Genomic DNA, 26856 nt, shown 5'->3' on the forward strand with positions numbered 1-26856 from the left:
GAAGGGGAGCCCCGGTTAATTTTGTGGCAAGGGCTGCGTGCCAACAGGGATTCATCTGTATCCCCAGGTTCAGCAGTGGTGACGTGACTCCCCCCTCCCCCCCCGTCACACCCGCCTTTGGGGCTGCGGGGCGGGGGAAGGACATCGGTAGGGCGCGGGGAGCCGGTCGGCCGCCGTCTGCGGGACGCAGGGCGCCGAAGCGGCGGGGAAGGCGCCGGCAGGCGGGCCACGCGAGGGGCGGGGAGAAGCGTGGCCGGGGGCGGTGCTCGCGGGCGCGGGAAGCGCTGGAGGCAGACGCGCTGCGTCCTGAGGGGGGCCGCAGCCCCGCCCCGCCGTGCCCCGTCCCGCCCCTGCCGGGCCCCGTCCTGTCCCGTCCCGCAGCGTCCCGCGGCGTCCCGTCCGCGGTCTCCTCGCACCCTCCCGGCACCTGAGGCGCTCGCCGGTGCTTCCAGCGCAGCCATGGCTCAGCACTTCTCCCTGGCCGCCTGCGACGTGGTCGGCTTCGACCTGGACCACACTCTGTGTCGCTACAACCTGCCCGAGAGCGCGGTGGTGAGTGGCGCAGGCTGCCCGGGGCGCACGGCGTGCACCTCCATGGCGGCCGGGGCTGGAGTTTCTTCCCGGCTCCCGCGGCGACCGCTGCCAGGGGCCCTGCAGCCGCCGCGCCTCTGCGCAGAACTCGGCCTCCCACGGCGAGGCTGGGCGGAAATGTGCATCCCCGGGCCCCTCCCGAGCCGTCGGCACCGGCTTATGGAGCTTAGCTTTTAGCCAACTTTGAGAGAGCGGTGGGAAGGAAAGGGGCAGAGGGGCAATCTGTGCAAAATCGGGATGAGGAAGCGGTTCCTGGGACGGAAGGCAGGGCGGGGCCAGGGGAACTGGGGATGTCTTTTGCAGAACCCTGGCCTTGGAACTTCCTTGCAAGTCATTCTGGGCACCAGCCGCGCTACGATGCAGCCACCTGGGCTTCTATTTTCCTTGTGTGCAGTTTTCTTTTAGCGTGTCCACGCGACCACCTGTCAGTTTTTAAACACTGCAGTCAGGGAGAGATTGTGTGGTGTTTTGAAGAAGCACTAAGCCGAAAAGTCATTAGAATCTTAGCCCAAATTTTGTCTTCTACCAAGAGACGAAAATAAACATTTATTGCGCACTTCCTACGTGCTGCATGCTCTCTGAATAAGTTCTAATCCTAGCAACCGTCTACTAAGTTTGCGTCCTCCCAGAACTTTGGGAAAAAGGGGGAGTGGAGTATTTATGATACCACACCCTAAGGGGAATTGTCCTTCCTCCCCCATTACTTTGGTTTCACAAGGAAACTAATTGTAAAAAAAAAAAAAAAAATCACAGGAATTTTTTAGTCAAAGATTCTTTTGAAGAAAGTTAAACCACTGTCATGTTAGAACCCGTTTTGTGCATATGTGAGCATAAAAATCTCAGAATGCAAGACCCTGCAGTAAAAGGATTCTTTTTTACAAACCTCGAATATAAGTGAGGCTTAAAGATCGGAAGTATCCTAGTAGTGTGTTACGGATCCTGTTTGGTTGAGAAATCTTTTATGAAATACCAGCAGTGTGCTGAGCCCCTTAGTAGAGTTGGATGCTGAGATGGACACGGGCCTGCGGGTGGCGTTGTAACCAAAGAGTTCAGCTCAGCCCCCTGTGGTGAGGGCAGTATTGCACCTTGCTGCAGACTGCCTGCCCCTGGTGTCTGGAGACCCTCCCTCCACACCAGCCCATCTTCCAGTCTTCCACAAAACCGTTAATTTCTCATAGCACTTACACATGGCTTAAAATTTCCTGTGAACCTGTCAGAATCTTCCCCTAGAGGCTAGAGCCATGACTCCTTGACATCAGTATCCCTGATAGTTTCTTATGTGTTCTGTGTGCCGAGGTGAGTGCTTGGCACATACGGGGTTCAATAAGTAATTGAGGAATAACTGAATAAAAACTAGGTATTTTAATAAGTGAAGATGGCCCAGCCATTATTCTAATACGCATTCAGCTTAAATGAACTGGTTAGATCCTTACAAGAACTGTGCGAGGTATTTGCTTTGTCACAGTCGCTGTTTAGAGATGAGGATAGCAAGGCACAAAAAGAATAAGCAGCTTATCCAGAGTCACCCTGCTAATTGGCTTCTGTTCCCACCACCATGCTTTATGTGAGCCAGAAAGCCCAGAGGAGAGGTCTGGAGTGACACTTGATGCTTGAGCTGGGTTCCAACACGAGAGTTAAAGCTGGCAGGTGAGGAAGCAGAGGGGGGGCACTTCAGACAGAGGGAATCTAGCCAGGGCAAGGACCCAGAGGTGAGAAACAATTCAGGGAACTGCTGGGTGTCACGCGGCAGGTGGGGAGTTGCAGAAGATGTTGGAGGAGTCGGTGGTGATTGCATCATAGAACACTGAGTGCCTCTCCCATCAGTATCATAGGCGTTTAATAAATGCAAAATGTGCAGATGTTGGACTGGATGTGTTACCTCACCTGGGGGCTCAGGAAAGGCGTCCTAGAAATGATGATCCCTGTGCTCTCCTGGGGTTGCAGACTCAGAAGGGTAAGGAGCCAAGCAGTTAACCCCCATTTGTGAGTGGGAGCGGGGCCAGGGATAGCCAGGAGAGTGTGTTTGCCTTCTGAAGGCACAGCCACACTTGACTCTTGCCAAGTTCCATGAGGAAGTAGGGGCTGAGTCTCCTTTTTTAAATTTTTATTTATTTTATTTTTTTAAACGTTTATTTATTTTTGAGAGACAAGGAGATGTAGAGCGTGAGCAAGGGAGGGGCAGAGAGAGAGGCAGACACAGAATCTGAAGCAGGCTCCAGGCTCTGAGCTGTCAGCACAGAGCCCAACGCGGGGCTTGAACTCACAGACTGCAAGATCATGACCCGAGCCGAAGTTGGAAGCTTAACCGATGGAGCCACCTAGGTGTCCCAGGGCTGAGCCTCTTAAAAGAACTAATTCTTTTTAAGACCAGTTAGGAATCTGAACTTGTATGAGAAGTCTCTCAACTTTGAAATGTTAGTTTGTTTTCAAACACATAAGGATTATGGGGTTGCCACATTTAGTGAAGAAAAATACAGCACCAGTTAAATTCGAATTTCAAATAACAAAACCATTTTTTCTTCTATGTGTGTTCTGCATGGGATGTGCTTACACTAAAAAAATTCATTGTTGTTTATCTGAAAATCAAATTTAGTTAGGCATTTCATGTTTTTATCTGGCAACCTTAAGTGGGAACCAAACATAATTTGTAGTCTGCATACAACTCACAATTTGCAGCTGCTGTTCAGTGTGCATTATTAGGCACGTGAGACACTGGGAGAGGAAGAGGGCTGGTCATGGAGGCCCTGTGCCATGAAGGCATCTGGGGTAACTCAGTATAAGAAAAAGATCCAAGAGCTCGGGTCTTGGGACTAGGATGGGTTTCAAAGGCACAGACTCCCTTATTTTCCTCAGCACCATTATTCTCTGGTTCTCCCCACACATTGACCTCTCATTCTCTCCTATCGCAGAAACTTCTCCGCGAGGTGAGGAGCATAGCTGTGGATGCCCCTAACGGCAGCCCTGCTGGAAAAGGCCCCTTTCTCTCAGGAAGGTGTCAAGTCTCAGTGGCATCATATGCCCATATCTTTATCAGTATTGTCAAGGGGTGAGAATTTCCTGTTGTCCGAGACTGAGTAAAGTGCCTTGACGAGAGGCGGCAGGTTTAATGGTATGTAGTAAGCATTGGTAGCTTGGAACTGGCTGTGGTGAGAATATTGATATGTGGAAATGGGCAAAGGTACTTATCAGAACTTTTTTTTTTTAAACCAGCATATATATGACTGATAATAGCAAATATTTCAGTTGAATTTACTTGTATGTAAGGCACTGCTCTAAAGCACTTTACATCTGTTAATCCCACAGCACTGGTTCCCTGCAGTCAGGATCATGATGTGTATTTTTTATTATCCATAGTACTTTGTACCTCAGAGTGACTCAGTCCATTTTTGATTGATTTTTTTTTAATGATTCAATGAAAATCCGTATAATGCATAAAGCCAATGATTTTCAGTCATCTCTGGACTTCAGGAATCCTGTATGGCCTCACCTGGACCCCACCCTATCCTGGAGGCCTGAAATTTCCAGGTGGTTTTAGGAGCCATCACTGGTTCTGAATCACTGCCAGGATTGAGAAGTGCTGATATGTAGTGTTGACATAATGTAAGCCTGTTAACAACTGACCTGGATCAGGGTCGCATTGCATTGCATGGGAGTGCATGTATAGTGGTTTTAATTAGCTTTAGAATAGAGAACAGCTCTATTTGACAGGGAGCTTTTTTTTTTTAATGTTTATTTATTTATTTATTATTATTATTTTTTTTATTTTTTCCAACGTTTATTTATTTTTTTGGGGACAGAGAGAGACATAGCATGAACGGGGGAGGGGCAGAGAGAGAGGGAGACACAGAATCGGAAACAGGCTCCAGGCTCTGGGCTATCAGCCCAGAGCCCGACGCGGGGCTCGAACTCACGGACCGCGAGATCGTGACCTGGCTGAAGTCGGACGCTTAACCGACTGCGCCACCCAGGCGCCCCAATGTTTATTTATTTTTGACAGAGAGAGAGACAGAGACAGAGACAGAGCATGAGCGGGGGAGGGGCAGAGAGAAGGAGACACAGAATCCAAATCCCGAAGCAGGCTCCAGGCTCCGAGCTGTCAGCACAGAGCCTGGTGCGGGGCTCGAACTCACAAACCTTGAGATCATGACCTGAGCCCAAGTCAGACACTCAACCGACTGAGCCACCCAGGCGCCCCTGACAGGGAGCTTTTGATTTCTCTGCACTCGTTCCCTGATGCTCACACCCAACTCCCAAATCCAGATGTGTGTGGGTCTCTGGGTTTCTGGATTTGGTGTGCTCCCCTTCCCCTGGATTCACCCAGCTAACTGCTACATCTTGCAGAGGTCAGTGTAAACATCATCACCTCAGGGAGGCCTTCTCCCATTCCTTTTACTGTGTCTCTGCTCTCTTCCCGCTTGTGCTGTCTCATGCTGCCAAAACCTGTCACGGGTTAACATATGGGAGAAAGGTCGAGTTGCTCAAGACAAGAATCTTCTCGGACACTGCTCAGTCAGACCCCAGACCAGCATTCTGCCTCAGGTCCGAGGGCATCTGATGCTTACTTAAGAACCCTCATGGAAGGAGAATGGGGTAGGGCCAGTGTGGACCTTCATCCACCTTCTGCCTCCTCTTTGTTTGGTATACACAGTTCTTTAAAAATCAAGCCAGGGGCACCTGGGTGGCGCAGTCGGTTCAGCGTCCGACTTCAGCCAGGTCACGATCTCGCGGTCCGTGAGGTCGAGCCCCGCATCGGGCTCTGGGCTGATGGCTCAGAGCCTGGAGCCTGTTTCCGATTCTGTGTCTCCCTCTCTCTCTGCCCCTCCCCCGTTCATGCTCTGTCTCTCTCTGTCCCAAAAAAATAAATAAACGTTAAAAAAAAATTTAAAAAAATAAAAAATAAAAAAAAAAAATAAAACCAACTCTTTAGAAAAAAATAAGACACGTTACCCCAACACTTGGGATTTTGTTGTTGTCGAGAAATCGGAAGATCTATCAACCATCGGCAGAGCATTTATCTGTGTCCTTGTTTCCTGAAGCTTTCTTTGTCCTTTTCCTTCAGTTTCCTTAAGTAAAGAAATAAGAGGTATTTCCTGTATCTGATGGAAGCTCCTTGATTCTTCCTTCAGATCATCTGCCTTGTCTCTATGTGTGTTTTCCCTTTGAGACTCCCCTGTGACAGTGACAAAACTAAAACAATTTAGTGACAATTTCGATGTCCTTTATTCGGGGAAATAATCTATGAATTGTGGAAACCCAGTGCCTCATAAGCACTTTCCACTAAGAATGGGCTAAGGATAGATATAATGATAGAGTGGTCTATATGTTTAAAATGAGTTTACAAAGCTTTCAAGTCTTAATGATCTCCAACCCATTAGAATTCAGGAGTAAGATAATAGTCATCCTTGGTTATGTAATTGTATATTGATGGTGTAATTCTGCAGTGGAAAAAGACACAACAGCTACTGGGGCTTTCAGGGGTGGATAAATTGCTTGTACAAGGGGATTAAACTGCCGAACTTCACGATTAGAGATATTTCTCTCCCATCTGCCCAATGAATGACTCCAGTAGGTTTTCAAGTCTGTGAAATTCAGAATGAATAGTGAATTTTATATTTAATTTCTCTTTATTCCTTCCCCTTATTTATAGCTCATTTATAATAGCTTTGCTCAGTTCCTGGTCAAGGAGAAAGGGTATGACAAAGAATTACTAACTGTGACTCCAGAGGATTGGGATTTCTGGTAAGTTCTTTTTTTTAAGGGCTGCCCATTCCCTCTGTTTCTTAAATGTTGCTGATAAAATTTTAATGCTTCTTCTGTGGAGACAGAAAGTGAAATGTGAAACTGAGTCAAAAGACAAAATGCTTTCTCTATTAAAAGTTTTATGTTTCAGGGGCGCCTGGGTGGCGCAGTCGGTTAAGCGTCCGACTTCAGCCAGGTCACGATCTCGCAGTCCCTGAGTTCGAGCCCCGCGTCAGGCTCTGTGCTGATGGCTCAGAGCCTGGAGCCTGTTTCCGATTCTGTGTCTCCCTCTCTCTCTGCCCCTCCCCCGTTCATGCTCTGTCTCTCTCTGTCCCAAAAATAAACGTTGAAAAAAAAAAATTTAAAAGTTTTATGTTTCATTAATTAAAATCTTTTCTACTTTAAATTTAGACTTGTTTAATTAAATATGTAAATAGGCTAAAAGCTTCTTGACTAATTTGGATGTTTCTGTATGGCTTAAGTTTGTCATAAGTTTCAGAGGTTATTAAGAACTATCTTTAAAATTTACATCTTAAAAAAGAAAGTTTGCTTTATTGCCCTTCAAATACTGAACTGTAGAAGAGGAAGAATCATGTTTTGAATAAATGTCTGAACTGGGACATTTGGTTTTCTGTAATTTGGGTAAACGTTCCTGTCTCTAAGACTCTTACTGCTTACTCTTAGGGTTCTCTACTTGCCAAGGCTTATTTTGTCTCTCTTCCTTATCTAAACAACAAAATAAAAATCTAACACTTTAAAATTGCTCAGTTGAAAAATAATAAATCTAAAACACATGAAAAACACATACAAAAGTAATTCTAGAGCAATGGTGTTCATCTGTTATATATTTCTGCAGTGTTTGGTTAGTCCTTTTTGATGTATCCCTTTTGTAAAAAGAAGAAACACAAATATTTCACTGTATAAAACCGCTGACTCTGGAAATTTTACTGTGGACCAAAGTCAGTAATGCTTCTAAAGTACCCTGTCATTTTTTGTTTAATTCTCTTGGTATTTGGTGGCATTATACTTCCTTGCTTTATTATTCATAAAATGAATCTGTACCCACCTCTCTCCCCAAATCCCACAAGTCTTTTGCAGTGAGGAACCTGAAACTTAGTATTTGACTTTCTTTTAGTGGTTTTCAATAGTATGCCCTGCCCAGAGGGCAAGGTTTTAAAACCTGACCTAAATCGAGGCAATTTCTAAAGAATATAGGAGAAACTCTGGCTAAGAGCTTATCTGGCAGAATTTAAATGTGTGTGTGCGTGTGTTTTATTTAATGAAAAATACTTGCACATTTTAACAGAGACATGAAATAATGTTCGTTTTTTTGTTCTAATTTTTGAATTCCTCTTTTTTTAAAGCTTAAGGATTTTACAAACTAAACATGCTGTCTCTCATTTTCCTACATGGCAGTTTTCCTTACATACTTGCTCTGTGGATGCTATTAAATTTTAGAATTCTTGGATATTCTTGGTCTTTTTAACCAATATATCATTCACCTGCATGGGAGAATCCCTTTTAGCATTGTGACTTTTTGGAAGTATAGATTATTATTTCTTGGGGTTAGCCGAATCTATGAATTGATCAGTAATCAAATTTTTCTATTTTTAGTTGCAAGGGCTTGGCACTGGATCTGGAAGATGGGAACTTCATTAAATTGGCAGATAATGGCACCGTGCTCAGGTAATAAAATTTAGTTGTGAAATCTAAACTTTTTCTCCAGGACACTTTGTTATTATATAGCATTTGATTGTTAAGTACGGGTTAAATAAGATTATTATTTTTATCATTCAGATGACAGATCATGTGCTTCTGTTTCTTCGTATGAATTGTTTTAACTATTTAAGTACAGATCGAGAAGCATTGGACTTAAAGGTCTAGTTCTTTTAAATTCGGCTCACTAGAAATATTTGCAGGAAATTCAGGAGAGTTTTAATAACTTGCTTCATCTCATTGATCACCCCTACTGCAAAAGAGCCTGGAGATTATGTTGTTTTAGATGAGTGCACAGTTGCCTGGAATAAAGTGAGATGTCTTTTTACTAAGAAGAGAATGAATGTTGGGTAGGAGTTGGTGGTCTATGCACACTTCTCCTTCCTTCTCCATTTATCCAAATTTGTCCCCCTCGTGCAAGACTCCTGTTGTATTTTAGCTCCTTCTGGAAGTTTCTCTAGCCTACTCCAACCCTCATCAGTCTCTCTCACACTCAGTACTAATTCCCTTTCCTTCCCTCCTCTCAGGGTGCACTGGGCACTTGGAGTATTTGGGGGGAGTGGGACAAGCAGATGAGAAGCTGCTGCTGCCACTGCTCTGAGCCTTACAGAGCGGGCCAGGGTGTGGGCATCCGCTTTTCCCCCAGCACCCATAGTAGAGGCAAGCCAACGTGGCCACAGCTATGCGATTTATTATTTCTGTTGACGTGATCAGAGTCAAAGGAAAGGACACTCAGCACAGGTTACCCCTGGCACATACTCTCCCTTTTGATACATCATTCTTTTTGCACGCTACGAGCTCATACTCTCCCCTGGACCTCACGCTAAGTGCGGATAACTACAACAGGTGTGGCCCCCCTTCTGATTATTTTGTTATTCATTTGCATGTTTCTTGCCTTGGGCAACTAGAGCTGAAGTGTAGTATGTATGTATACATACTCAATGCAGCTTTGACCAGGACCTTAAACTCAACTATCAGATTCTTAACAGTGTACTTAGCTCTCTTCAATCATAGTTAAAAGAATGTAAAGCATTGTATAGTTTTGGTTTTGTCTTTCATTGTTGTATTTGTCTGTCTGCCCCTCCCATCTCCCCAAACCAGAGCAAGCCATGGCACAAAGATGATGGCTCCAGAGGCGCTGGCAGAGGAGTATGGTGGGAAGGAGTGGAAATACTTCATGTCTGACACGGGAATGGCTTGCCGATCAGGTATGGCTCATGGGGGGGCGGGAGGGGGCAGCACCACCATTAACGTCTCCTTTTGTTTTGGATGTTGAACCTGGGGCATGAAGGCATGAAGCGTGCCATTCTTGCCTCCTGTCGGCCAGTTTACACCAGGGGGCAGCCGTGGTGTGATAGGAATACGATGCTTTCCTTGTGTCTGATACCTGTTTGGGAGTTGGTTCTGCTTCATTTAGGGTTTCATTGATTGCTCCTTTTACTTGTACTTGTTCTGGAGTGAAAAGACTAGCACCTAGGAATAAGACATTCCTCAGTCTTCTCTATTTTTTTTTTAGTTTATTACATGCTCAGTCCTTTTATTTCTCCATTACACATTTCTCCTCGTATTCATACTACCCATCTCTCTTGTTTGCTTGTTCTCTTGTTTTCTTGAATTCTCTTCTTTACTCTCAGTTCTAGTATCTTCTGCCTTTGTCTTTTCTTTTCCCTTATTTTAAATGATTTCATATATTTTCATATCTTTCTTCCCATTGTCTTTAAAGAACATGAATGGATTTCTCAAAACTTGTTTGTAGACGTTGATATGCATAAATTAACAAGTAATGCTTAAGACATTATTATAAACACATAGACCTTGTTATGTTATAGTTGTTAGTTTTTCATTTGTTCTAAATGTTTGTGCCATTTTCTTTCACACTACACTTTTGAAATGCTCCTGTTCCTCAGAAAATGTAGTAACCGGGGCAGGGGCGGGGGACACCTGGCTGCCTCAGTCGGTAGAACATGCGACTCTTGATCTTGGGGTTGTAAGTTTCAGCTCATGTTGGGTGTAGAGATTACTTAAAATAAAATCTTAAAAAAAAAACCAAGAAAATGTAGTAAGAATATAGTTGGAGTTATTCCTTGTTATAGTTAGGTTTGCTTTGTAACATTCTCTGTCTTTTGAGAGTTTGTTTTGCTTTTGTACTGAGATCAAAGTGTCAGGAAATGAGTACTCCTGATAAAGTAAATCGGTAGGAAAACATATTTCACATTGGGGATCAATACACAATGCTTTCACACATCTCAAGTCCAAATGGCTAGTGGGAGTGAAATGGGTGTCTATGTTGCCCTTTACTCCGCTGAGGATAGAGGACTGCTGTTGTCTTTCCAGACATAGTCAGTTGTGGATAGCTGCCCTCCTCCCAGAAAGGCCAGGCACAGAGCTAAGTGTTTCACTCTGCCATCCATTCATTAAAGGAGTAAAGTACATTAAAGGAGTAAAGTATTTCTCAGCCAAGAAAAGAGCATTCACCCAGTAGGACCAACAGTCTGCCCACTCCTCTGGCTGCTAGTGGGCGCCACCTCCTGGAATCAGCAGCTTCCCTCTGGTGCTCAGTATAGCCAGGAGTGCTCTGAGGATGACCTTGGAATTTATCTCCTCTTTAACTGAGTTGGTTAGGGAGGTGTTTCCCCTTCCTGTGCTCAGTGGTCAGGTGATGGTGACACATGACAAAGGCCTTTGTTTCTGCCACGTTGTAAGGGAAAACTTTGCCTTTAAAAAGTTATACACCTTTTTTTAATTTTTTAATTTTTTAATTTATTTTTTATTTTTATTTATTTATTTTTTTAATACAACTTTTTTTCAATGTAGAGATCTATAAAAGAAGAAAAAACTGGCCTATGATTCCACAACCCAGTTAAATTTTGTTTACGTTAAAAAAATACTGTGAGCAAATGGTTAGAAAATTTAGTTATAGAAAAGAGTAAAATGAAGAGTAATTATCTCCAACCCCTGGCCCCAGAATCCCCTTTCCTTGAACTTATTTCTCAAAAATACCAAAAGGAATCATACATTTTCTGTACTGTGCTCTTTTTAATTGACATCTTGGAGATCCTGTCACATTAGCACACAGAGATGTACTTCAGTCTGTTAAATGCTGCTGTGCTCTGCCATCCAGTGCTGTCCATCAGTCCGTCCATAGTGCATACTGACTTTGTGTCTAGTGTCTGGCCATTACAAACAAGCCTGCAGTGATGTTTTCATATATGTATATTTTTCACTTTTGTGCAAATGCATTCAGGGTACACTCCTAGAAGTACAGTTGCTCTAAAGACATGTAGGTTTAAAATTTGATCAGCATTGCCAAATAAAACCTTTATTTTCACGAACACCAGTTGGTTTAGCTGTTTCCATCTACTTTGAGCGTACTCATTCCCAGAGTTAAGTAGAGCATTGTCAAGTGCATTCCCTACCAGTATGTTTAGGGAATTTAAAGCATTGATGGATACAGACATTTTACTGACCATTTACTTGATAATCACTTTTCAGGTTCTTGCACTGGCAGGAGTATGGTTTTCCTTACCCGCCGATTTCCAGAGAGCAAGTCCTTTTGACCTTGCTTCCCTCTAAACTGGTGGATTATGCAGAAACAACTTGGTATAGCGGAAACCACAGGGAGTGTGGAGGCAGGTGGTCCTGGATCATATTGACTCTGTTCCTTGCTGGGTCAAGTGATCTGGCAAAACACTAAGCCACTTTTGGCATCACTTTGTTCATATTTAAGTGAAGATGATATCACTCACCTGCAGGAGAAGTGAGCTAACATAAATTGTTCTCTTGCCTTCAGTCATTTGTGTGCCTCTGTTCTGTTATCAGTAAGAATATGTGGTTTGTAAAGTACATAGTTGTTGGCACTGGGTTCTTGGGGAGCAGTTTCTCTGTGAGCACAGCTTAACAATTTTAGGACTTATCTTCTTGTGGAGGCTTGTTTCATTGAACTGAGCTCACTAATCCCTTCATTGCCAGTGAGCTCTCTGCTTATAAGGAGGAGAGAGTCAAAGCTTTCATGTGGTAGTCTTGGAGTTTTGTTGTGGGAAGAGGCATTGAGAGCAGCCTGGTCCAGTTCACAGGTCAAGACTGAACCAGCCTCAGTGTGTCCACAGAGTGGTCATCCAGCCCAGGTTTGATAGCTGAGTGAGTCAGCCCCTTGCCTTGTGGAAGGGAGTTTCATTATCCCCCTGCGTTATTTGCTTAGACCCCAACCAAGACTCGTGATCAGTGTTTCAGTTCTTTAACTGAACTTCATCTGTTAATGGCCATAAAGGGAGTGAAAGGGGAGGGGAAAGCGAGGGCACATATCTGGTGACGAGGACACCTGCTGCTCCCACTGTGCCCAGAGCAACTGGCCACTCTGGTGTCATAGGCCAAGAGAATAAATACAGCACAGGTTAATGTACCTTGGAAAGCTGTTCCCACTGTCTTAGGTCTTGGGAACCCTGGAGTATTATGTGGCCTTACAGCACAGCAAAGTGTGAGCAGAAATGTACATGTTATATTATCTCCCTCTTCCTCCAGATCCTGGTTCCTCACACTGACAAAGCCAGTCTAACCTTTCTTAGGAATGAAAAATAGTCTAATAAAATGAAAAAATGAAAAATAGCCAATAATTTCAGCTGCAAAAGAGTAAAAAACAAACTGTTTTTAACTGAGGGAAAGGATACACAAACCCACACAGCCATTTTGTGAATTAACAGAAGGAGAACTTTGAGTTTGTTTCGTTTATGTTCTTAATAATTTGATATGAGGAAGTAAAAAAGCATTAAATGGCAGTTAAAGGGATAGACATCTGGCCCCTGCAGAGGGTTTTCTCCTGTTAATTTACCCACGACACTCCTTCATTCCAGAAGTCCATTCTGCTATTAGATCATTCATTCGTTCGCTTAACAAACATATTGAGGGCCTACAACGTGCTGGGTATTGTGCTTAGTGGACACTAAAGAGCAAGACAGCCGTGTTCCAGAACCTCATACATTACAAATGGGAGAAAGGGAGGACTCGAAATCAGGCACTTATAATAGTGCATTCAATGTTACGACAATTTGAAAAGTACTTTCTTACATTAAACTAAAATCTGGCTTCACCTTTGGTTGTTTGATTCCTCTTTGTGCAAGGGTTATGACATTGGGACCCCGCACCCTGCCCAAAGTAAAGTGGTTGGTCTCAGTCCTGGTAAACAGGAGTGAGATGTTAGAGGCGATGAGACAGAAGGAAGGAGCAATGGGGCTGGGTTCCACTGGGACTTCTGAGAAGCACTGAGAATACCTCCCGGAGTTGTCAATCCAAGGGACAGAAGTGTTCGCTGTCTCCTAAACTTGAGGCTCATCCACTGGTGCCTGGAGCTTGCCACGTGAGCCACATGGACTCCACAGGCTTTTGGGGAAAGTGAATGACACAGGTGTGCTTAGGTGGGATGATGTCATTTAGCACGGCCATGGCTGGGATCAGACTTGAGTCAAAGGGATGTGACATGGGTCATCAGGTGTCTGCCCAGGGATGGCAGATTCGAAAGTGACATCTGTACCAAGCAAGGAAGGGCTCAAGTTTGATTCTGTCCTAGGGCCAAATAGGATAAATTAAATTCCTCTCTTCCATGAGATCCTGGAGTGCCTGTCCTGTGCTCCTGAGATTTTCCAACATTAGTATGCTGTGTCCTGGTATGATGTGCTATTTTTTTTTTATTCCTCTTAGTGCATTGGTTATTCTCACATTGCACTGAAGGTGGACCAGCCAGCACAGATATGGAAAGGCACTGTTGTATTGATTACTTCATGGTACTCCAGTGTTAGACTGATTGTTTTGAAATTCAGTGACATTGGTAACATAAATTGTGGCTTTTTCATAATCCGTTTTATATTTGGGGTAAATCTATTTTTAATTTTTACATAAAGGCATTTTTTTTCATGAAATCCTTAAATTATGGATATCATATTTTAACTTTCTTGCAGCTTAAACCTTCTTTAAAAGACAACAATAGGGGCTCCCTGGGTGGCTTAGGCTGTTCAGCATCTGGCTTTTGATTTTGTCTCAGGTCATGATCTCACGGTTCATGTCATGATATCAAGCCTGCATTGAGCTTTATGCTGACAGTATGGAGCCTGTTTGAGATTCTCTCTTTCCCTCTCTCTCTGCCCCTTCCCCGCTTGCCTGCATGTATACACATGTGCTCACTCTCTCGCTCGCTCTCTCTTTCTCTCTCTCTCAAAAAAAAAGACAATGGTAGCCTGTAATGGAGCCATTCTGAATTGAAATAGAGGTCCCTTTAAGTGACTAACCCAAAATCTAGTGTCTCTTTAGCCAGGTTTCTGTGTGTCACATAAATGAGGCAATAATTTATTCCCAGTTTAAATTTTTGTTCTTTTTTAGGAAAATATTATTTTTATGATAACTACTTCGACCTGCCAGGAGCTCTTCTATGTGCCAGAGTCGTGGACTCTTTAACAAAGGTGAGCAGGAGCTCATTTTTTAGAAATTATGGTATGTATTTAGTCATAAATCAGAGGACTTAATTATATATGTCTTTTGAGTTGAGATTTTACTCAGTTTCCTCTCTGTAGTTGTAGAAGTGACTGAGGAAGAAAAACAAAATTTGGTCGAGTATTTTGGGAAAATTAAGTAGCAGTGACTGTTTTTTTTTCTCAAGGATAATAAACCTATTCGCCAGCAGGGGGTGCAAAAGTCTAAAAAGAAAACAGACCACACAGGTGGAAAAATATTTTCTTGGTTTCATTAGCAGAATAAAAAAAAAAAAAAAAGTAAGTAAATTTCACCTGTTCTTAAGCATTCTAAATAATATGAAATTAAAAAATGAGATGGAGTTTTTAATTTCATCATTTTGAGCAGTTTGATGCATGCAGACTTCATACTGTTTATGAAGATTGAATAGATGTCTGGTTCCAAGAAGTTACACTTAGTTAGGGCTTAAGACCTGTGAACAGAATCCAGTTTTATGTCAGAATTACTTTTCTTTTTTGCATATGTTGTCTTTTAAAATCATAATGATCATATTGATAATTGAACATGGATAATGGTTTATTTTTGAACCAGAATTAGTCATGTTTTTGTGAAAGTTTCTGTTGAGCAATAATTTTAGTATGTTGGTAGAAGTTATTTACGTGAGCTGGAGTCAGTTTTTTATTCATAGTAACTTCAAGCAAATTTATCAGTCCTCAAATATTTCAGAGCTTATATAATTAGATACAAATACCTAGTAGTTTGTCTTTGTTTAGATAGAAGGACACCAGTTAATGTTTCCAAGAAAGCAAGGGGTTGTAGGGTTATGTGTTTTAATATAATGTTACTTGCTTCCTGGTTTAAAGAAATCTGAATAAAAATGGTGTACATTTTGGGTTTTGAACCTCCTTTATCTCTCCTGTAGAGACTTGCTGCTCTTTTATATAGAAATCAGGTAAATGTGCATTGAATTCTAAAGTAACCAGCTTTTAGGACTTTAGGAGTTGAAGTTTCTTAGCCCCATTGATGCCCCACTACATGAAGAGGCACATTCTGATATCTCAAAAGCTATAACACCATAAATTTACTCATGTGTTTAAAATACATAATTTTTAGATGTTACATTGAGTGGAAATTTCTATTTTATTTGGGCTATATGGGCTATATTAATATTTAGTTATATGTATATATATTGTATATATATATTGTATGTATATATATTGTATATATATATTGTATACATATATATATATACATAACAGTGATTTTCATGGAAGATTTCTTTTTTTAAATCATTCGGAAGAATGAGTTTATACATCTATTACCTTTTCTAAAATATGAGTCCCAGTTTTATTTTTTATTTTTAAAAAACTGTTTTTAATGTTTTATTTTTGAGGGAGAGACAGAGTATGAGCAAGGGAAGGGCAGAGAGAGAGGGAGACGAATCCGAATCAGGCTCCAGGCTCTGAGCCGTCAGCACAGAGCCCAACGCAGGGCTCGAACTCACAGACCATGAGATCATGACCTGGGCTGAAGTCGAATGCTCAACCAACTGAGCCACCCAGGCGCCCCATAAAATATGAGTCCCAGTTTTAGATTACAGTAATATTGTAATGGTTTGGCAAGTGTTTTCTACTGGGCTTGAAAACAGAATTATTACGTATGTTAACATTTGGAATTTTTTTTTTTTTTTAGCAGAACAATGGTCAAAAAACATTTGATTTTTGGAAGGATATAGTTGCTGGTATACAACACAATTATAAAATGTCAGCTTTTAAGGGTGAGTAATGTGAAGAGAGATTTCTAATACATGTTTATTAAATGCTATGTCTTATGAATTACTTAGAAGTTACCTATTTTGTTATGTGTCTCAGTTAGGATTTACGTTCATCTTAAATTTTGCTATGTAGTTGGTACTGTTTACATTTTAAGAGGTTCTGTAATTCATGTCTGGTTCATGGCCATAATTGCCAGTATTCTGAGCTATGCTGTCTCTTACATGCCTGCCTAAAGGGTCGTTCTGTGGGCTCCCTAGAATTGAAGTTCACACTTCAGTATTTCCCAGCCTGGGAATGCAGATTACTCACACCTATAACCATTGATGTCGTGGTTATAGACTGGTAGGGGAAGTGAGAATTCTATTCTCATTGCTTAAAACAGGATTGGCTGACTCAGAATGGGGCAGAGACATCGCCAAGCTGCAGCTAAGGTTTCACAGCTGTATCCGCAGGTCTGCTTGAGTTACACAGAGGATATTTCTAAGGAATAAAGAGATGGGTTTATCATATGTTACCTCGTTGACTCCAACCAGACTGTCCTGATTCAACCAGTGGGCTGACTGATAGATGCTCAAGAGCAGTGTTTCTCAGCTTAGAGAAATGTTGTCTTTTGATTGACATAAACTTGCCTGCCTTCTTTTTAATGTAATTTAAGCCATCAAAATGTAATATCAGCTCTTAAAAGCTGATATTAACGTAATCCTAAATATTATGACTAAAATCTGACATGATGGCAGCAAATAGTAACTGCAGAATATTTTTTCAAATTACATATTTCTCTGCCACCTGCTTTGTCCTTCCCTGAAGAAAATCACTGTTTTGGAGTAATCGTCTCACTTTTCCATGCCCAGTCACCTGCCCTTCACCCTGGCTGGTAGGTCCCATGGGGTCCTGTGGGGGCCTTTTCACAGTCCACACTGAGTGCTGGGGGAGGGGGGTGTGGGAATGCCCATCCCCAGTAGAGGGGAGTATCCGTGACAACTGTAAAAGTCACCCACCTACCACTACTGTTTTACTTTTATTAACTTTGTAAAATGAAAAGCCTTCAAAGAATGGTTGAGAATACCAGATTGCTGCTGTCGAATAAATTAACATAAAAATCTGTTGATGTTATTTTATTGCATTGTAAATAAGGAGTAGGTAAAACATTTCATGCTTTAACAAGTGAGGCACAGCTTAAAAGTTTTAAACAGCAATATAAAAATACAGTACAGAGCATAAATAAATAACGTCTTTTCATTTCTAGTCAGATTGTGAAACGCTTGACGTTAGTTATACTTTCACTAGAATAGGAGGCTCAGGGTATATATGGTAATGGTCTGTAAACCCACAATATCATATTATGTAAGATTCAAGATGGAATTAAAGAAATCAAATTAATCACACTTGTATTAAGTAAATAAAATAGGTTAGACACCCATTTCCAAGTTACAAAGGGTATATAGGAAGCTTTCCTGCAGTCACAGAAAAGTTTGCAAAGGTTCATGGCTAAAGCACCTTGCATTTCAGATTAATTTTAACATAATCTTTTGGTTTTATTAGAGCTGTAAGTCTATATGCACCTGTATGTTTGAATAGATCTTGTTGAAGGGGCCATATAAGCCTTCGAGTAATGCACCATCAGAAAGATCTCAGGGTATACAGTGTCTTTGAAATTTGAATATTCAAGTATTTGAGTTCTATAAAGATATGATACCTCCTGATTGTTTCCTAGAAGTTCTCCTGTTAATTGTTAGAAACAGGCTTCTTTTTAAAAACAAATGCTGAATTTCTGAAATCAAATTTAACATAATTTAGTGTCCCATTTCAGGGTTTCATTGCGATCATTTTATTTTTTTAGCCTAGTAGGACTTTCATGGTGAAATTTTTAAATACTGAAGGAGTTCACAGAAAACTTTAAAGAGTCTTAGGGCTGCTGACTAGAAATTCAAGAGAGTCTTCGCATATGATTTACCATTGCAGCTCGCTTTGTCAGGGGGACAGTTTATTGGTGTGAAAGCTCAAATCTGTATTTTGGAAAATTAAAATTAGTCACATTTTTTTTTTTGCCTACCTCCATATGCATTTTGTGGGGCGCAGTGGAGTTGGAGAATGCCTTTTCAAGCAGATTTACGTTAGCTCGGTTGGGAATATGCTCACATTGGTGCCACCAAGAACCCTGAGAAGGAGGAGTGGACATACTCAGAGGAGTACAGCCCATTTGACCCAGCATTGGGCAGCTGGAGCCACACCTGGTCATTTTCTGTGAGATCGAGTATGGCACTCCCGGAAGCCTGATCCAGGTAGCCTTTGGTGTATTCATCATAGGTGTACATGACAGGGGTGCCGTTCTTATACAGGCCCACCCAAACATGGTTCCCTTTCACATGCACGTGGTAGGAGAAATAGTATGTTCCTGGGATCCTACAGGTAAAGATTCCAGTTCTTGAGTCATAATGCTGTTGCCTGTTGTACAGAATCTTATCAAATGGGATGGGAATACCTATAGCTGGGTAAGCTTTGGAGAGAATAACAGTGAACGCAGACACAGGCATCCCCGTTACTCCCTGGTTGGCACTAACAAGAGGCCTTTGGCCTGCCTTTATAAAGCCCTCGGACGGGGCTGCCTGCCCTGGGGGGCCTGGAGGGCCTGGGGGACCGGGGAGGCCAGGCTCTCCAGTGTGGCCTCTCGGACCTGGAGGCCCTGGTGGCCCAGTGGGACCATTAAGCCCCTTAGTTGCAATGCCAGCTGGGCCAGGAGGACCTGGAGTTCCTGGATCCCCTTTAGATCCAGGGAATCCTGGAATGCCTGGTGGCCCAATGGGGCCTCTGGTACCTGGTATTCCAGGGGCACCTCTTGGACCAGCCTCACCATTGTGTCCAGGTACTCCCTTAGCTCCTGCTGGGCCCACAGGACCTGGGAGACCAGGAGGTCCTTTAACTCCAGGGTCACCTTTTGGGCCTGGGAGCCCTGGATTTCCCTTAAGACCACTGGTGCCTGGTTCTCCCGGGTACCCTGGTTTTCCATCTAACCCAGAGGAACCCCTTTCTCCCTTAGCCCCAGGGTGTCCTGCAGGCCCAGCCGGTCCTGTCTCACCTTTAGGGCCTGGAATTCCTTGGTTGCCTGGGATGCCTTTTGGTCCTTGGGGTCCCATGTTTCCGGGGGGTCCAGTCAGACCTGGTTCCCCAGGATGGCCTGCTGGGCCTTGTTCCCCTTTGGCACCTGGACTCCCTGGAAGGCCAATAGGTCCTCTTTGTCCCTTCAGGCCTGGTAACCCTGGTTTCCCAAAGCCAGGAGCCCCGGGGACCCCAGCTATTCCTGGGGCCCCAGGGTGACCTTTTGTCCCAGGAATCCCTGGCTGGCCTGGGGCTCCAGGGGCTCCTGGCTTTCCAATGCCTTCTGGTCCTCGTTCCCCAGGAGGACCTTGGGGGCCTGGCGGGCCAGCTGGTCCTCTCTCTCCTGGAAAGCCCCGATCACCTTTGATGCCTGGCTGCCCTGGAAGCCCATTTTCACCTCTTTTTCCTACTCCAGGAGAGCCAGGTGGTCCCATGGGACCCTGAGGGCCTGGAAGGCCCCTCTCACCTGGGCGTCCAGGAGTACCATATCCTGTTTCCCCTTTCTGTCCATGCACACCAGGGACTCCTGGTGTGCCCTTTTCTCCAGAAAAGCCTCTGGGTCCTGGGGCTCCTGGAGGTCCTTGTTGTCCGGGTTTTCCTGGAACAGTAATTCCAGCTGGGCCGGGGATTCCAGGTGGCCCTGGTGGGCCCCGTGGTCCTGGTAAACCAGGTGGTCCAATATCTCCTTTGGGTCCATATAGTCCTTTCTCCCCGGGTTTTCCTGGGAGTCCTGGCAAACCTGGCTTTCCAGTGGTGGATGGTCCTGGTGGTCCTGGTAATCCTGGCTCTCCTTGGGGTCCAGGACTTCCGTAGCCTGGTTTTCCTGGTGGTCCAGATGGACCCGGGTGCCCTCGAGGTCCCACAGGGCCTGGAGGACCAGGGATACCTTGCTCTCCTCTTACTGATACACCTGAAAGACATGTCCGATACACAGACCCAGAGAGAGGGATGATTAGTAATGTTAAGGGATCATTGCTTCTTGAAATATAAATCAGGACAGGACATGGCAGTGTCCGTCAGTCCATTTTGGCAGACTAAGCTCAAACGATTTCAGATAACACATTCTACATTGTTTTTAAAAACACTGCCAGAGGGCACGGTTTCATAAAACCATGGCTACCATAGTAGTTTCATTAGATCCTAATTATCCATAAAAATAAACTGGGATTGAAGAATTCATCTAGAATAAGAGTATGGGGGGACTGGGGTGCCTGAGTGGCTCAGTCGGTTAAGCGTCGAACTCTTGGTTTTGGCTCAGGTCATGATCCCACAGATCCTGAGTTCAAGCCCTGCATCAGGCTCTGCACTGACAGTGTGGAGACTGCTTGGGATTCTCTCTCTCTCTCTCTCTCTCTCTCTCTCTCTCTCTCTGTCCTCTCTCTCTGCCCTTCCTTTTCTTGTGGTCTCTTTCTCCTCTTCTCTCAAAATAAATAATAATAATAATGAAAAGTGTACAAGGGAAATATTTACCTTACCCCCATTTATTTGGAGAAAATCATCTACCTCAAAAGGAAAGCGGAAAGTATTTAACAGAAAAGGAATGAAGAGACAAATGCAGAAATAATGGGAAAATATTTAAGAACTCTAACAATTGTTTTTCTCAAAAGCTAGCCTATATGACATCAGTGAGAAGTGCTATTGATTTCTAGTTTATATCTGCCATGGCTCTGCTGAACACAGTTTAGATTTAGTTTGAATTTTTTCAACTTCAGTACATACTGTGAGCTCCTACATTCTCCTTTAATTGACTGAAAATCGAAACAAAGAATTAGAGAATTAGATCTAATGGGCAAAGTATATATAAAATAGTATTAAAATATTTATCTAAAGTTTTTTTTGACTAATGCAAATAGATATTGTTGATTTCATAAAGCTGTGGGTTCATTTGAACTAAATACTTCTACTGATATTATGGATTAAATTCAAAAATCACTTATTCACTGCTTGCGGTGTGAAAAGTGCCCCTGGGCCACAAGTGTGGGGGAAGCACACGACACATCTTATAAGAGTCCTCAAGGGAGCAAAACACGTGTCCATGTGATAAGTGCTTAAAGAGGTGTCCAAGGTTTTGGTTTTAGTCATTCAAAGGTGGGATTAAACAGAGCATTACTGCCATTAGGATATATAATTAAGGAAGTATTACCATGTCAAAGACTCTTTAGGCAACAATCATCATAAACATCTATAAGATACTCTTTCTCAGAGAAATTCTTTAATAGCAAAAATGGTAATAAAAAGACATGTGATTTAAGTGTCTACTTGCAGAGTTTATATTAAAATCACTTTCTGTTTAATAAATTTTCAGGAACATAGATGGAATGCCTTCATATACTATTTAGATTCTTACACGTTGGAAAATGGTTCATAGTAATGGTAGATTTAGCAAATGGCATAATCGTTGAATGGTTTGGTCAAAACCCTGAAAATGACGTTTGGCTGTGACTTTTGAGCCATACCTTTTTTGTATAAAAATGATTATTTAATTTACTTAAACTTTGTCTAAGTCTTTAATGGCTTTAGAAATCAAAATGAAAACTAAATTGGAATTAATATTAAGTGAATTGAAATAAATTGTAAATTGCCTTTGAACACATATGCCTATGGGTATAGTTCCCATTAACTGTTAATTGTTGGTACATTATTATATTTTTAAAAATCTTTCATATTAATTAACTGGCATGTAAGAAGTAGTTAGCCAACAATAGTTGCCTATTCTCCTGGGTAGAGAGATTCCTGATATCTGAAAAACATTTAGTGACAAATGAAATGTAAAATACAGAGCAGAATCATTAAAATAGATGTGCTAAAAAAGGAAAATTATTTTAGACTTGGATATTTTGTACTGATTAGAGTTATGTTTTGTTTTGCAAATTTTTAAATGTATAGAACTTTATTCACCCCTGAATTTTCAGAAAATGACATCAGGAAAAAGATTATGAGAAAAATTAGTTTATGGAAAAGATCTCCATGTAATCATACATATCTTATTGATAGATTGACTTTTTAGTGGACATATACGATATGTCTATAAGTGTAAAGGGGTGTGATACATTGCAAGTAGAATAGATGAATAAGTAGAAAACAAAATAGTACATTTTTTTTCAAATGCAAGCTATGTTAGATGGGGTTTGCTTTAGAATCTTATTCTGAATCTCCTAAAGGTCAGTATCCATACTAAAAATGATGGTCTTGGTCTGGTCAGGACTCTGTTTAATGTTAAAATAGGGAGGAAAATAGGGAGGAAAAACAGTCTTACTGAAAATGACTGTATAGAGCATCTTTTGAAACTGGAAGTTCCAAGACAGGGTGATCTCAGTCACTTGGAATGTTGCCCTAATAGGTCCTCCACCTCTTCATGCAAGAAAGAATGTGAGTTCTGTTGTGTCTTTGGGGGATAGCCCCTGTTTGTTGCTTGCCAACCGAAAAAAATTAAAGATTAGGGTGATACCATCCTCAAGGAGAAATGATTACCCAGCAGAAAAGTTTCTGAAATGCCACAAGCCAAAATAGTGGTTGATTATGTCGGAATGTGGCATCCACCTGGCCACCAGCTCTGCAGTCCTTTACAGTGTAATTTAGTGTGTTTGGGCTGAGCTGTCTTTGAGCCTGTGTTGAACAGATGAGCCCAGGAATTAAATAGGCACTCTTTGTGTTTCTGTTATCAGTTTAATGTTATAATTGTATAAATTGTGGGCTTTTGTCTTTCTTTCAGTGCATTAGTGCCTGCCAGTGAATGATAAGGTATTTGAGTTTCCACCTCAAATTATTATCAAGTAGAGACCTTAGTGGAGTTAACAATTAAGATGCAGCTTCTAAACTTTTCATTTGTTAGTAAGATACATATTTTCATTTATTCTGCAGAAATAGCCAAGTACATGTGATGCTTGAGTCTTTTTAACTCAAGACTGTTTCATATGATCTTAGTAAACTATAAAAAGTGTGACTTAGTGATCATAACAGTGTACCCAGTGATGTTTGTCCTAGCATTTCACATTGCTGTTCATTGCTTCAAGTAAAGTAGCAGGTTTCCTTATCTTTTATTCTTTCTTTCTGTAACTTTTCTCGTTCTCATATATTATTGTATTCTGAGACGTTCAGAAGTTTTTGTTATGCACCTGTGCCTTTGTTTTTAAACATTGAGCTCCCTTTCATGAATTGCTTTAAATTTTGTTTTTCTCAAGAAGAGATTCCTATAAGTTTAACTTGCTCAAAATGGTTGTCTCCAAAAGCATAATTTGTAAAGTTTATGGCAAATACCCTTAGCATTATTTGCAAGGTAAAATATATAACTATAATGAAAAAATACTAAGGAAAGGAAATTTGAGTCCTGCAATCAGTTCAGATTGTTCAGTTTAATTCAGTAGATTTTTACAGGCAGTTTGTGCCAGATGCTATTAAAATAGAATTAGCAAATGTGAAACCTAATAATTGCCTTTCTTGAGGATCTGTTAGTAGTGTACATACATTTCCTCAGTTCTCTTCATAGTAACTGAGAAGGCTGAACAGTTGGGAAATGGATTCAAGAACAAAGTTAAATCGTGTCTAAGGCTACCCCACCTGTACCACCACAAGTGAGGAGGAGGAGTACCCGTAGTGCTGCTAATACTTGAGCACTTGACAGGTATTCACTCACTTAAGCTTCATGACAGCCCTTGGAGATAGCTGCTGCTTCTTTTACAAATGAAGAAACTAAGGCACAGAGGGGACAAGTAACTTACCTGAAGTCCCATAGTTAGTACAAGGCAGTTCATAAGTCTGAGTACTTAACTGCTAAACCATACAGAAATTTATAAAGAACTGTGAAAATTGCTGCTTCATTTGTCTGTTAAGTTTCTTGGGAAGGCATTAGATTTTATTTGATAATTAAGACTGAGTTTTGTATATGTGGACTAGCTGAATCGGTTGTAAAAGTAAATAATGGTCAACTGTTTAGATGGATAAACCTGCTACTCTTTGTACAATTGTCAATTATTTTTAGTTAAAACATTTTAAACTTGATTAATTTTTATTGGATTCATATTTCTAGATTATGGGTAATTGCACAGAAGCATCATTTGAGGGAAAAACTTTGCACACATAAAAGTTCTTACTATTCTTTGGGTACATCTTTCTACTATACTCATTATACAAAGGATTTTAATGTTCTTGAATAGACCTGCTTTTTCCATAAATTATTTTGTTCTAATATTTCGGACAGGTTCGGGAGTTCAAAGGTAATTGAACACCAAATAGAGTTAAAAGCATTTTGTTTAAGAGATCATTAAGATTGTAGAAAGCAACAACCAATATGTTTATACAGCAAAATACACAGTTTTGTTTACCTTTACTCTTTATGGCATAGGGAATGAAGAACTGTGTCTTAGTGTTGGGTAGTGGGCCTTTTATGCCTGTAGGTGTTTGGTATCGCTCAGCATAAAATCCTCCATGAACCAGGTTCAGGGACAGTAGCAGCAAAAGGGCTGTTTGTGGCAGCATGTTCTCAGATGGATTCTGAAAAACAGAAAAGAATAGTGTGTTGTTATTGACCTGTTTTATCTGTCTGATGTTGGACAGATGAATTCTTTATTCTAAAAGGTAGTTAGCTACCTTTTTTTTTTTTACCTTATCCTGTTTTTAATGTATTCCATAAATCAGAATTATAAGTTTTTAGTTACATGAATATATGGCTTAGTTGTTATTGGAAACCACATTCAAGTAATCAAGCAAAACTGAAGTGATTTTTTAAAAAAAGAAACACAGAAACCATAATTGGATGCATATATTAATAATTCAGTATCTTTAACATAGATTGAAACATCCACTAGTTCCAAAATACACTGAATAGGATATGATTTTACCAATATGATTTTATTAAGTCTGTCTTTTATGTAGACTGATACGAATTAAACTTTCCAAGTACACTTTAGTGGAAAGTCATTTTTTTTAAATGACAAAAACCAAATAGTCAGTTTATTGAGGCTTATTTCCAAATAAGCTAACATGGAGGTCCACTAGAGTATGAAGTGATAGACTTACCTGGTGCCGGCGTTCCTGGAGATGATTTCTTTGCAGCTTTCTGAACCCTCCTGTGCCCAGGTGAGCAGTGCAGAAGGGTGCCTTCTTCAGAGCTATCCGGCAGTATTTATACTGTTTTTTCCCTTACTTCATGAGGTTACCCTGAGTTTAAGCTCCTCCCTCGAGAGGTGGAGAGAGTACTAATTATGGTGGAAAGTTCTATTGGGCAGGCGTACAGGATCAGGTTGGGCTGTCTTTCCTTGTTTTCTTATTGAAAAATAAACTCTCTGTCTTAAATATATATTAATAGTTTTAACCATGCACCATCTTTTTCTATGATTTTATTTTAGAATTTATTACTCAGATGTTTAGGTAGGTTCATGATGGGATGATAATACCCCCTTTTATTTTTGAAAGTACATTCTCGTGTTATTTGTTTGAAAATATTTGGTAGTGTATGTAAGTAGGAAAGGAAGTCTTTTGGATGGGGATGTGGATATGAACCATCATCTAAATTCTTTAATTATGACGGAAAGCCACCAATGTGTCCATTAATGTTCTTAAACTTTTATGAAAATAGCTTACTCCTATTCTTACTTATTTTTGAGCTTGAGAAAAACAAAATGGTAAAAATGTAGATATGTATTGTGTCTTAGGATTTTTGTGTAAGTCCTCAGAAGTTAAGAGAAATTTTATGTATGTTAGTATATACATACTATATTTTAATTTTTCATATTAAATATTTTAAAGTTTTCAGAAATTTCAAATTCCATGAATTTGGTAGTAGAGTTAGCAATATAATTACCCTGAGGGATTATTTACAACATTACAATGTATTCAGTAAATAGCTTCAGGCTTTATTGCTTCATTTTGGATTTTACTTTAGATTTTCAGTAGAGATTACAGAAGCCTTAACTGATAATGTCAGATCATGTCTGTTTAAATAAAATTGTTAAGTTCATGGCAGAAGAAGAAAATTCCTCAAACTTTGCTTTCAGTTTAAAAATCTCCGTGGCTTACCTTACCTTTAGGAATCTTGATTCAGCCCAGTTAGAAACATTTTTCCCCTCAAGATGCAAGTAAACATTATCATTGTCATTTTCAATGGTTAGAATTCTCTTTAACAATATTAGGAGACTCTTAAAGTCAGTTTTCAGGATGCTAAAAAATCTAATAAAAGCAGAATGTTGAGAGGCCAAACTTTGTATGCAATTTTATTGTTTTGGAGCTAAATTAAATCAACTGTACAGGTGAAGTAGGTGAGAAGAAAAACTCCATAACAGGCATAGATACAACATTTTGAAAACCTCTGCAGAGTTAGGGGTGCCTGGGTGGCTCAATTGCTTAAGTGTCTGACTCTTGGTTTCAGCTGAGGTCATGATCTCATGATTTCAAGAGTTCCAGTCCCACATCGGGCTCTGTGCTGACAGTGTAGAGCCTTCTTGGGATTCTCTCTCTTCTCTCTCTCTCTCTCTCTCTCTCTCTCTCT

At 41.3% G+C, this 26856-nt stretch overlaps 2 protein-coding genes across 3 annotated transcripts in view; one reads left to right on the forward strand and one right to left on the reverse strand.

Moving 5' to 3' along the window:
- The first annotated feature begins 332 nt into the window (after positions 1-332).
- NT5DC1 (5'-nucleotidase domain containing 1) overlaps positions 333-26856 on the forward strand; it is a 141089-nt gene continuing 114565 nt past the window's right edge. Inside the window, exons 1-6 of one of the 2 annotated variants that reach the window (XM_040474428.1) lie at positions 333-552; positions 6239-6330; positions 7945-8016; positions 9148-9254; positions 14413-14492; positions 16195-16279. In XM_040474428.1, coding sequence (XP_040330362.1) covers positions 460-552; positions 6239-6330; positions 7945-8016; positions 9148-9254; positions 14413-14492; positions 16195-16279 — 529 coding nt within the window. In that variant the 5' untranslated portion in view covers positions 333-459. The remainder of the gene's footprint in view (positions 553-6238; positions 6331-7944; positions 8017-9147; positions 9255-14412; positions 14493-16194; positions 16280-26856) is intronic. The other variant, XM_040474429.1, reaches the window with a different exon arrangement.
- COL10A1 (collagen type X alpha 1 chain) overlaps positions 17816-26856 on the reverse strand; it is a 44795-nt gene continuing 35754 nt past the window's right edge. Inside the window, exons 2-3 of the mRNA XM_040474427.1 lie at positions 24695-24863; positions 17816-20283 (exon numbers count right to left, since the gene is read on the reverse strand). Of these exons, the coding sequence (XP_040330361.1) occupies positions 18413-20283; positions 24695-24848 (2025 nt within the window). The 5' untranslated portion in view covers positions 24849-24863 and the 3' untranslated portion in view covers positions 17816-18412. The remainder of the gene's footprint in view (positions 20284-24694; positions 24864-26856) is intronic.

This window comes from Herpailurus yagouaroundi, unplaced genomic scaffold (assembly GCF_014898765.1).
Source record: "Herpailurus yagouaroundi ecotype Mexico unplaced genomic scaffold, PumYag 139, whole genome shotgun sequence".
In the NCBI taxonomy this organism is placed as follows: Eukaryota; Metazoa; Chordata; class Mammalia; order Carnivora; family Felidae; genus Herpailurus; species Herpailurus yagouaroundi.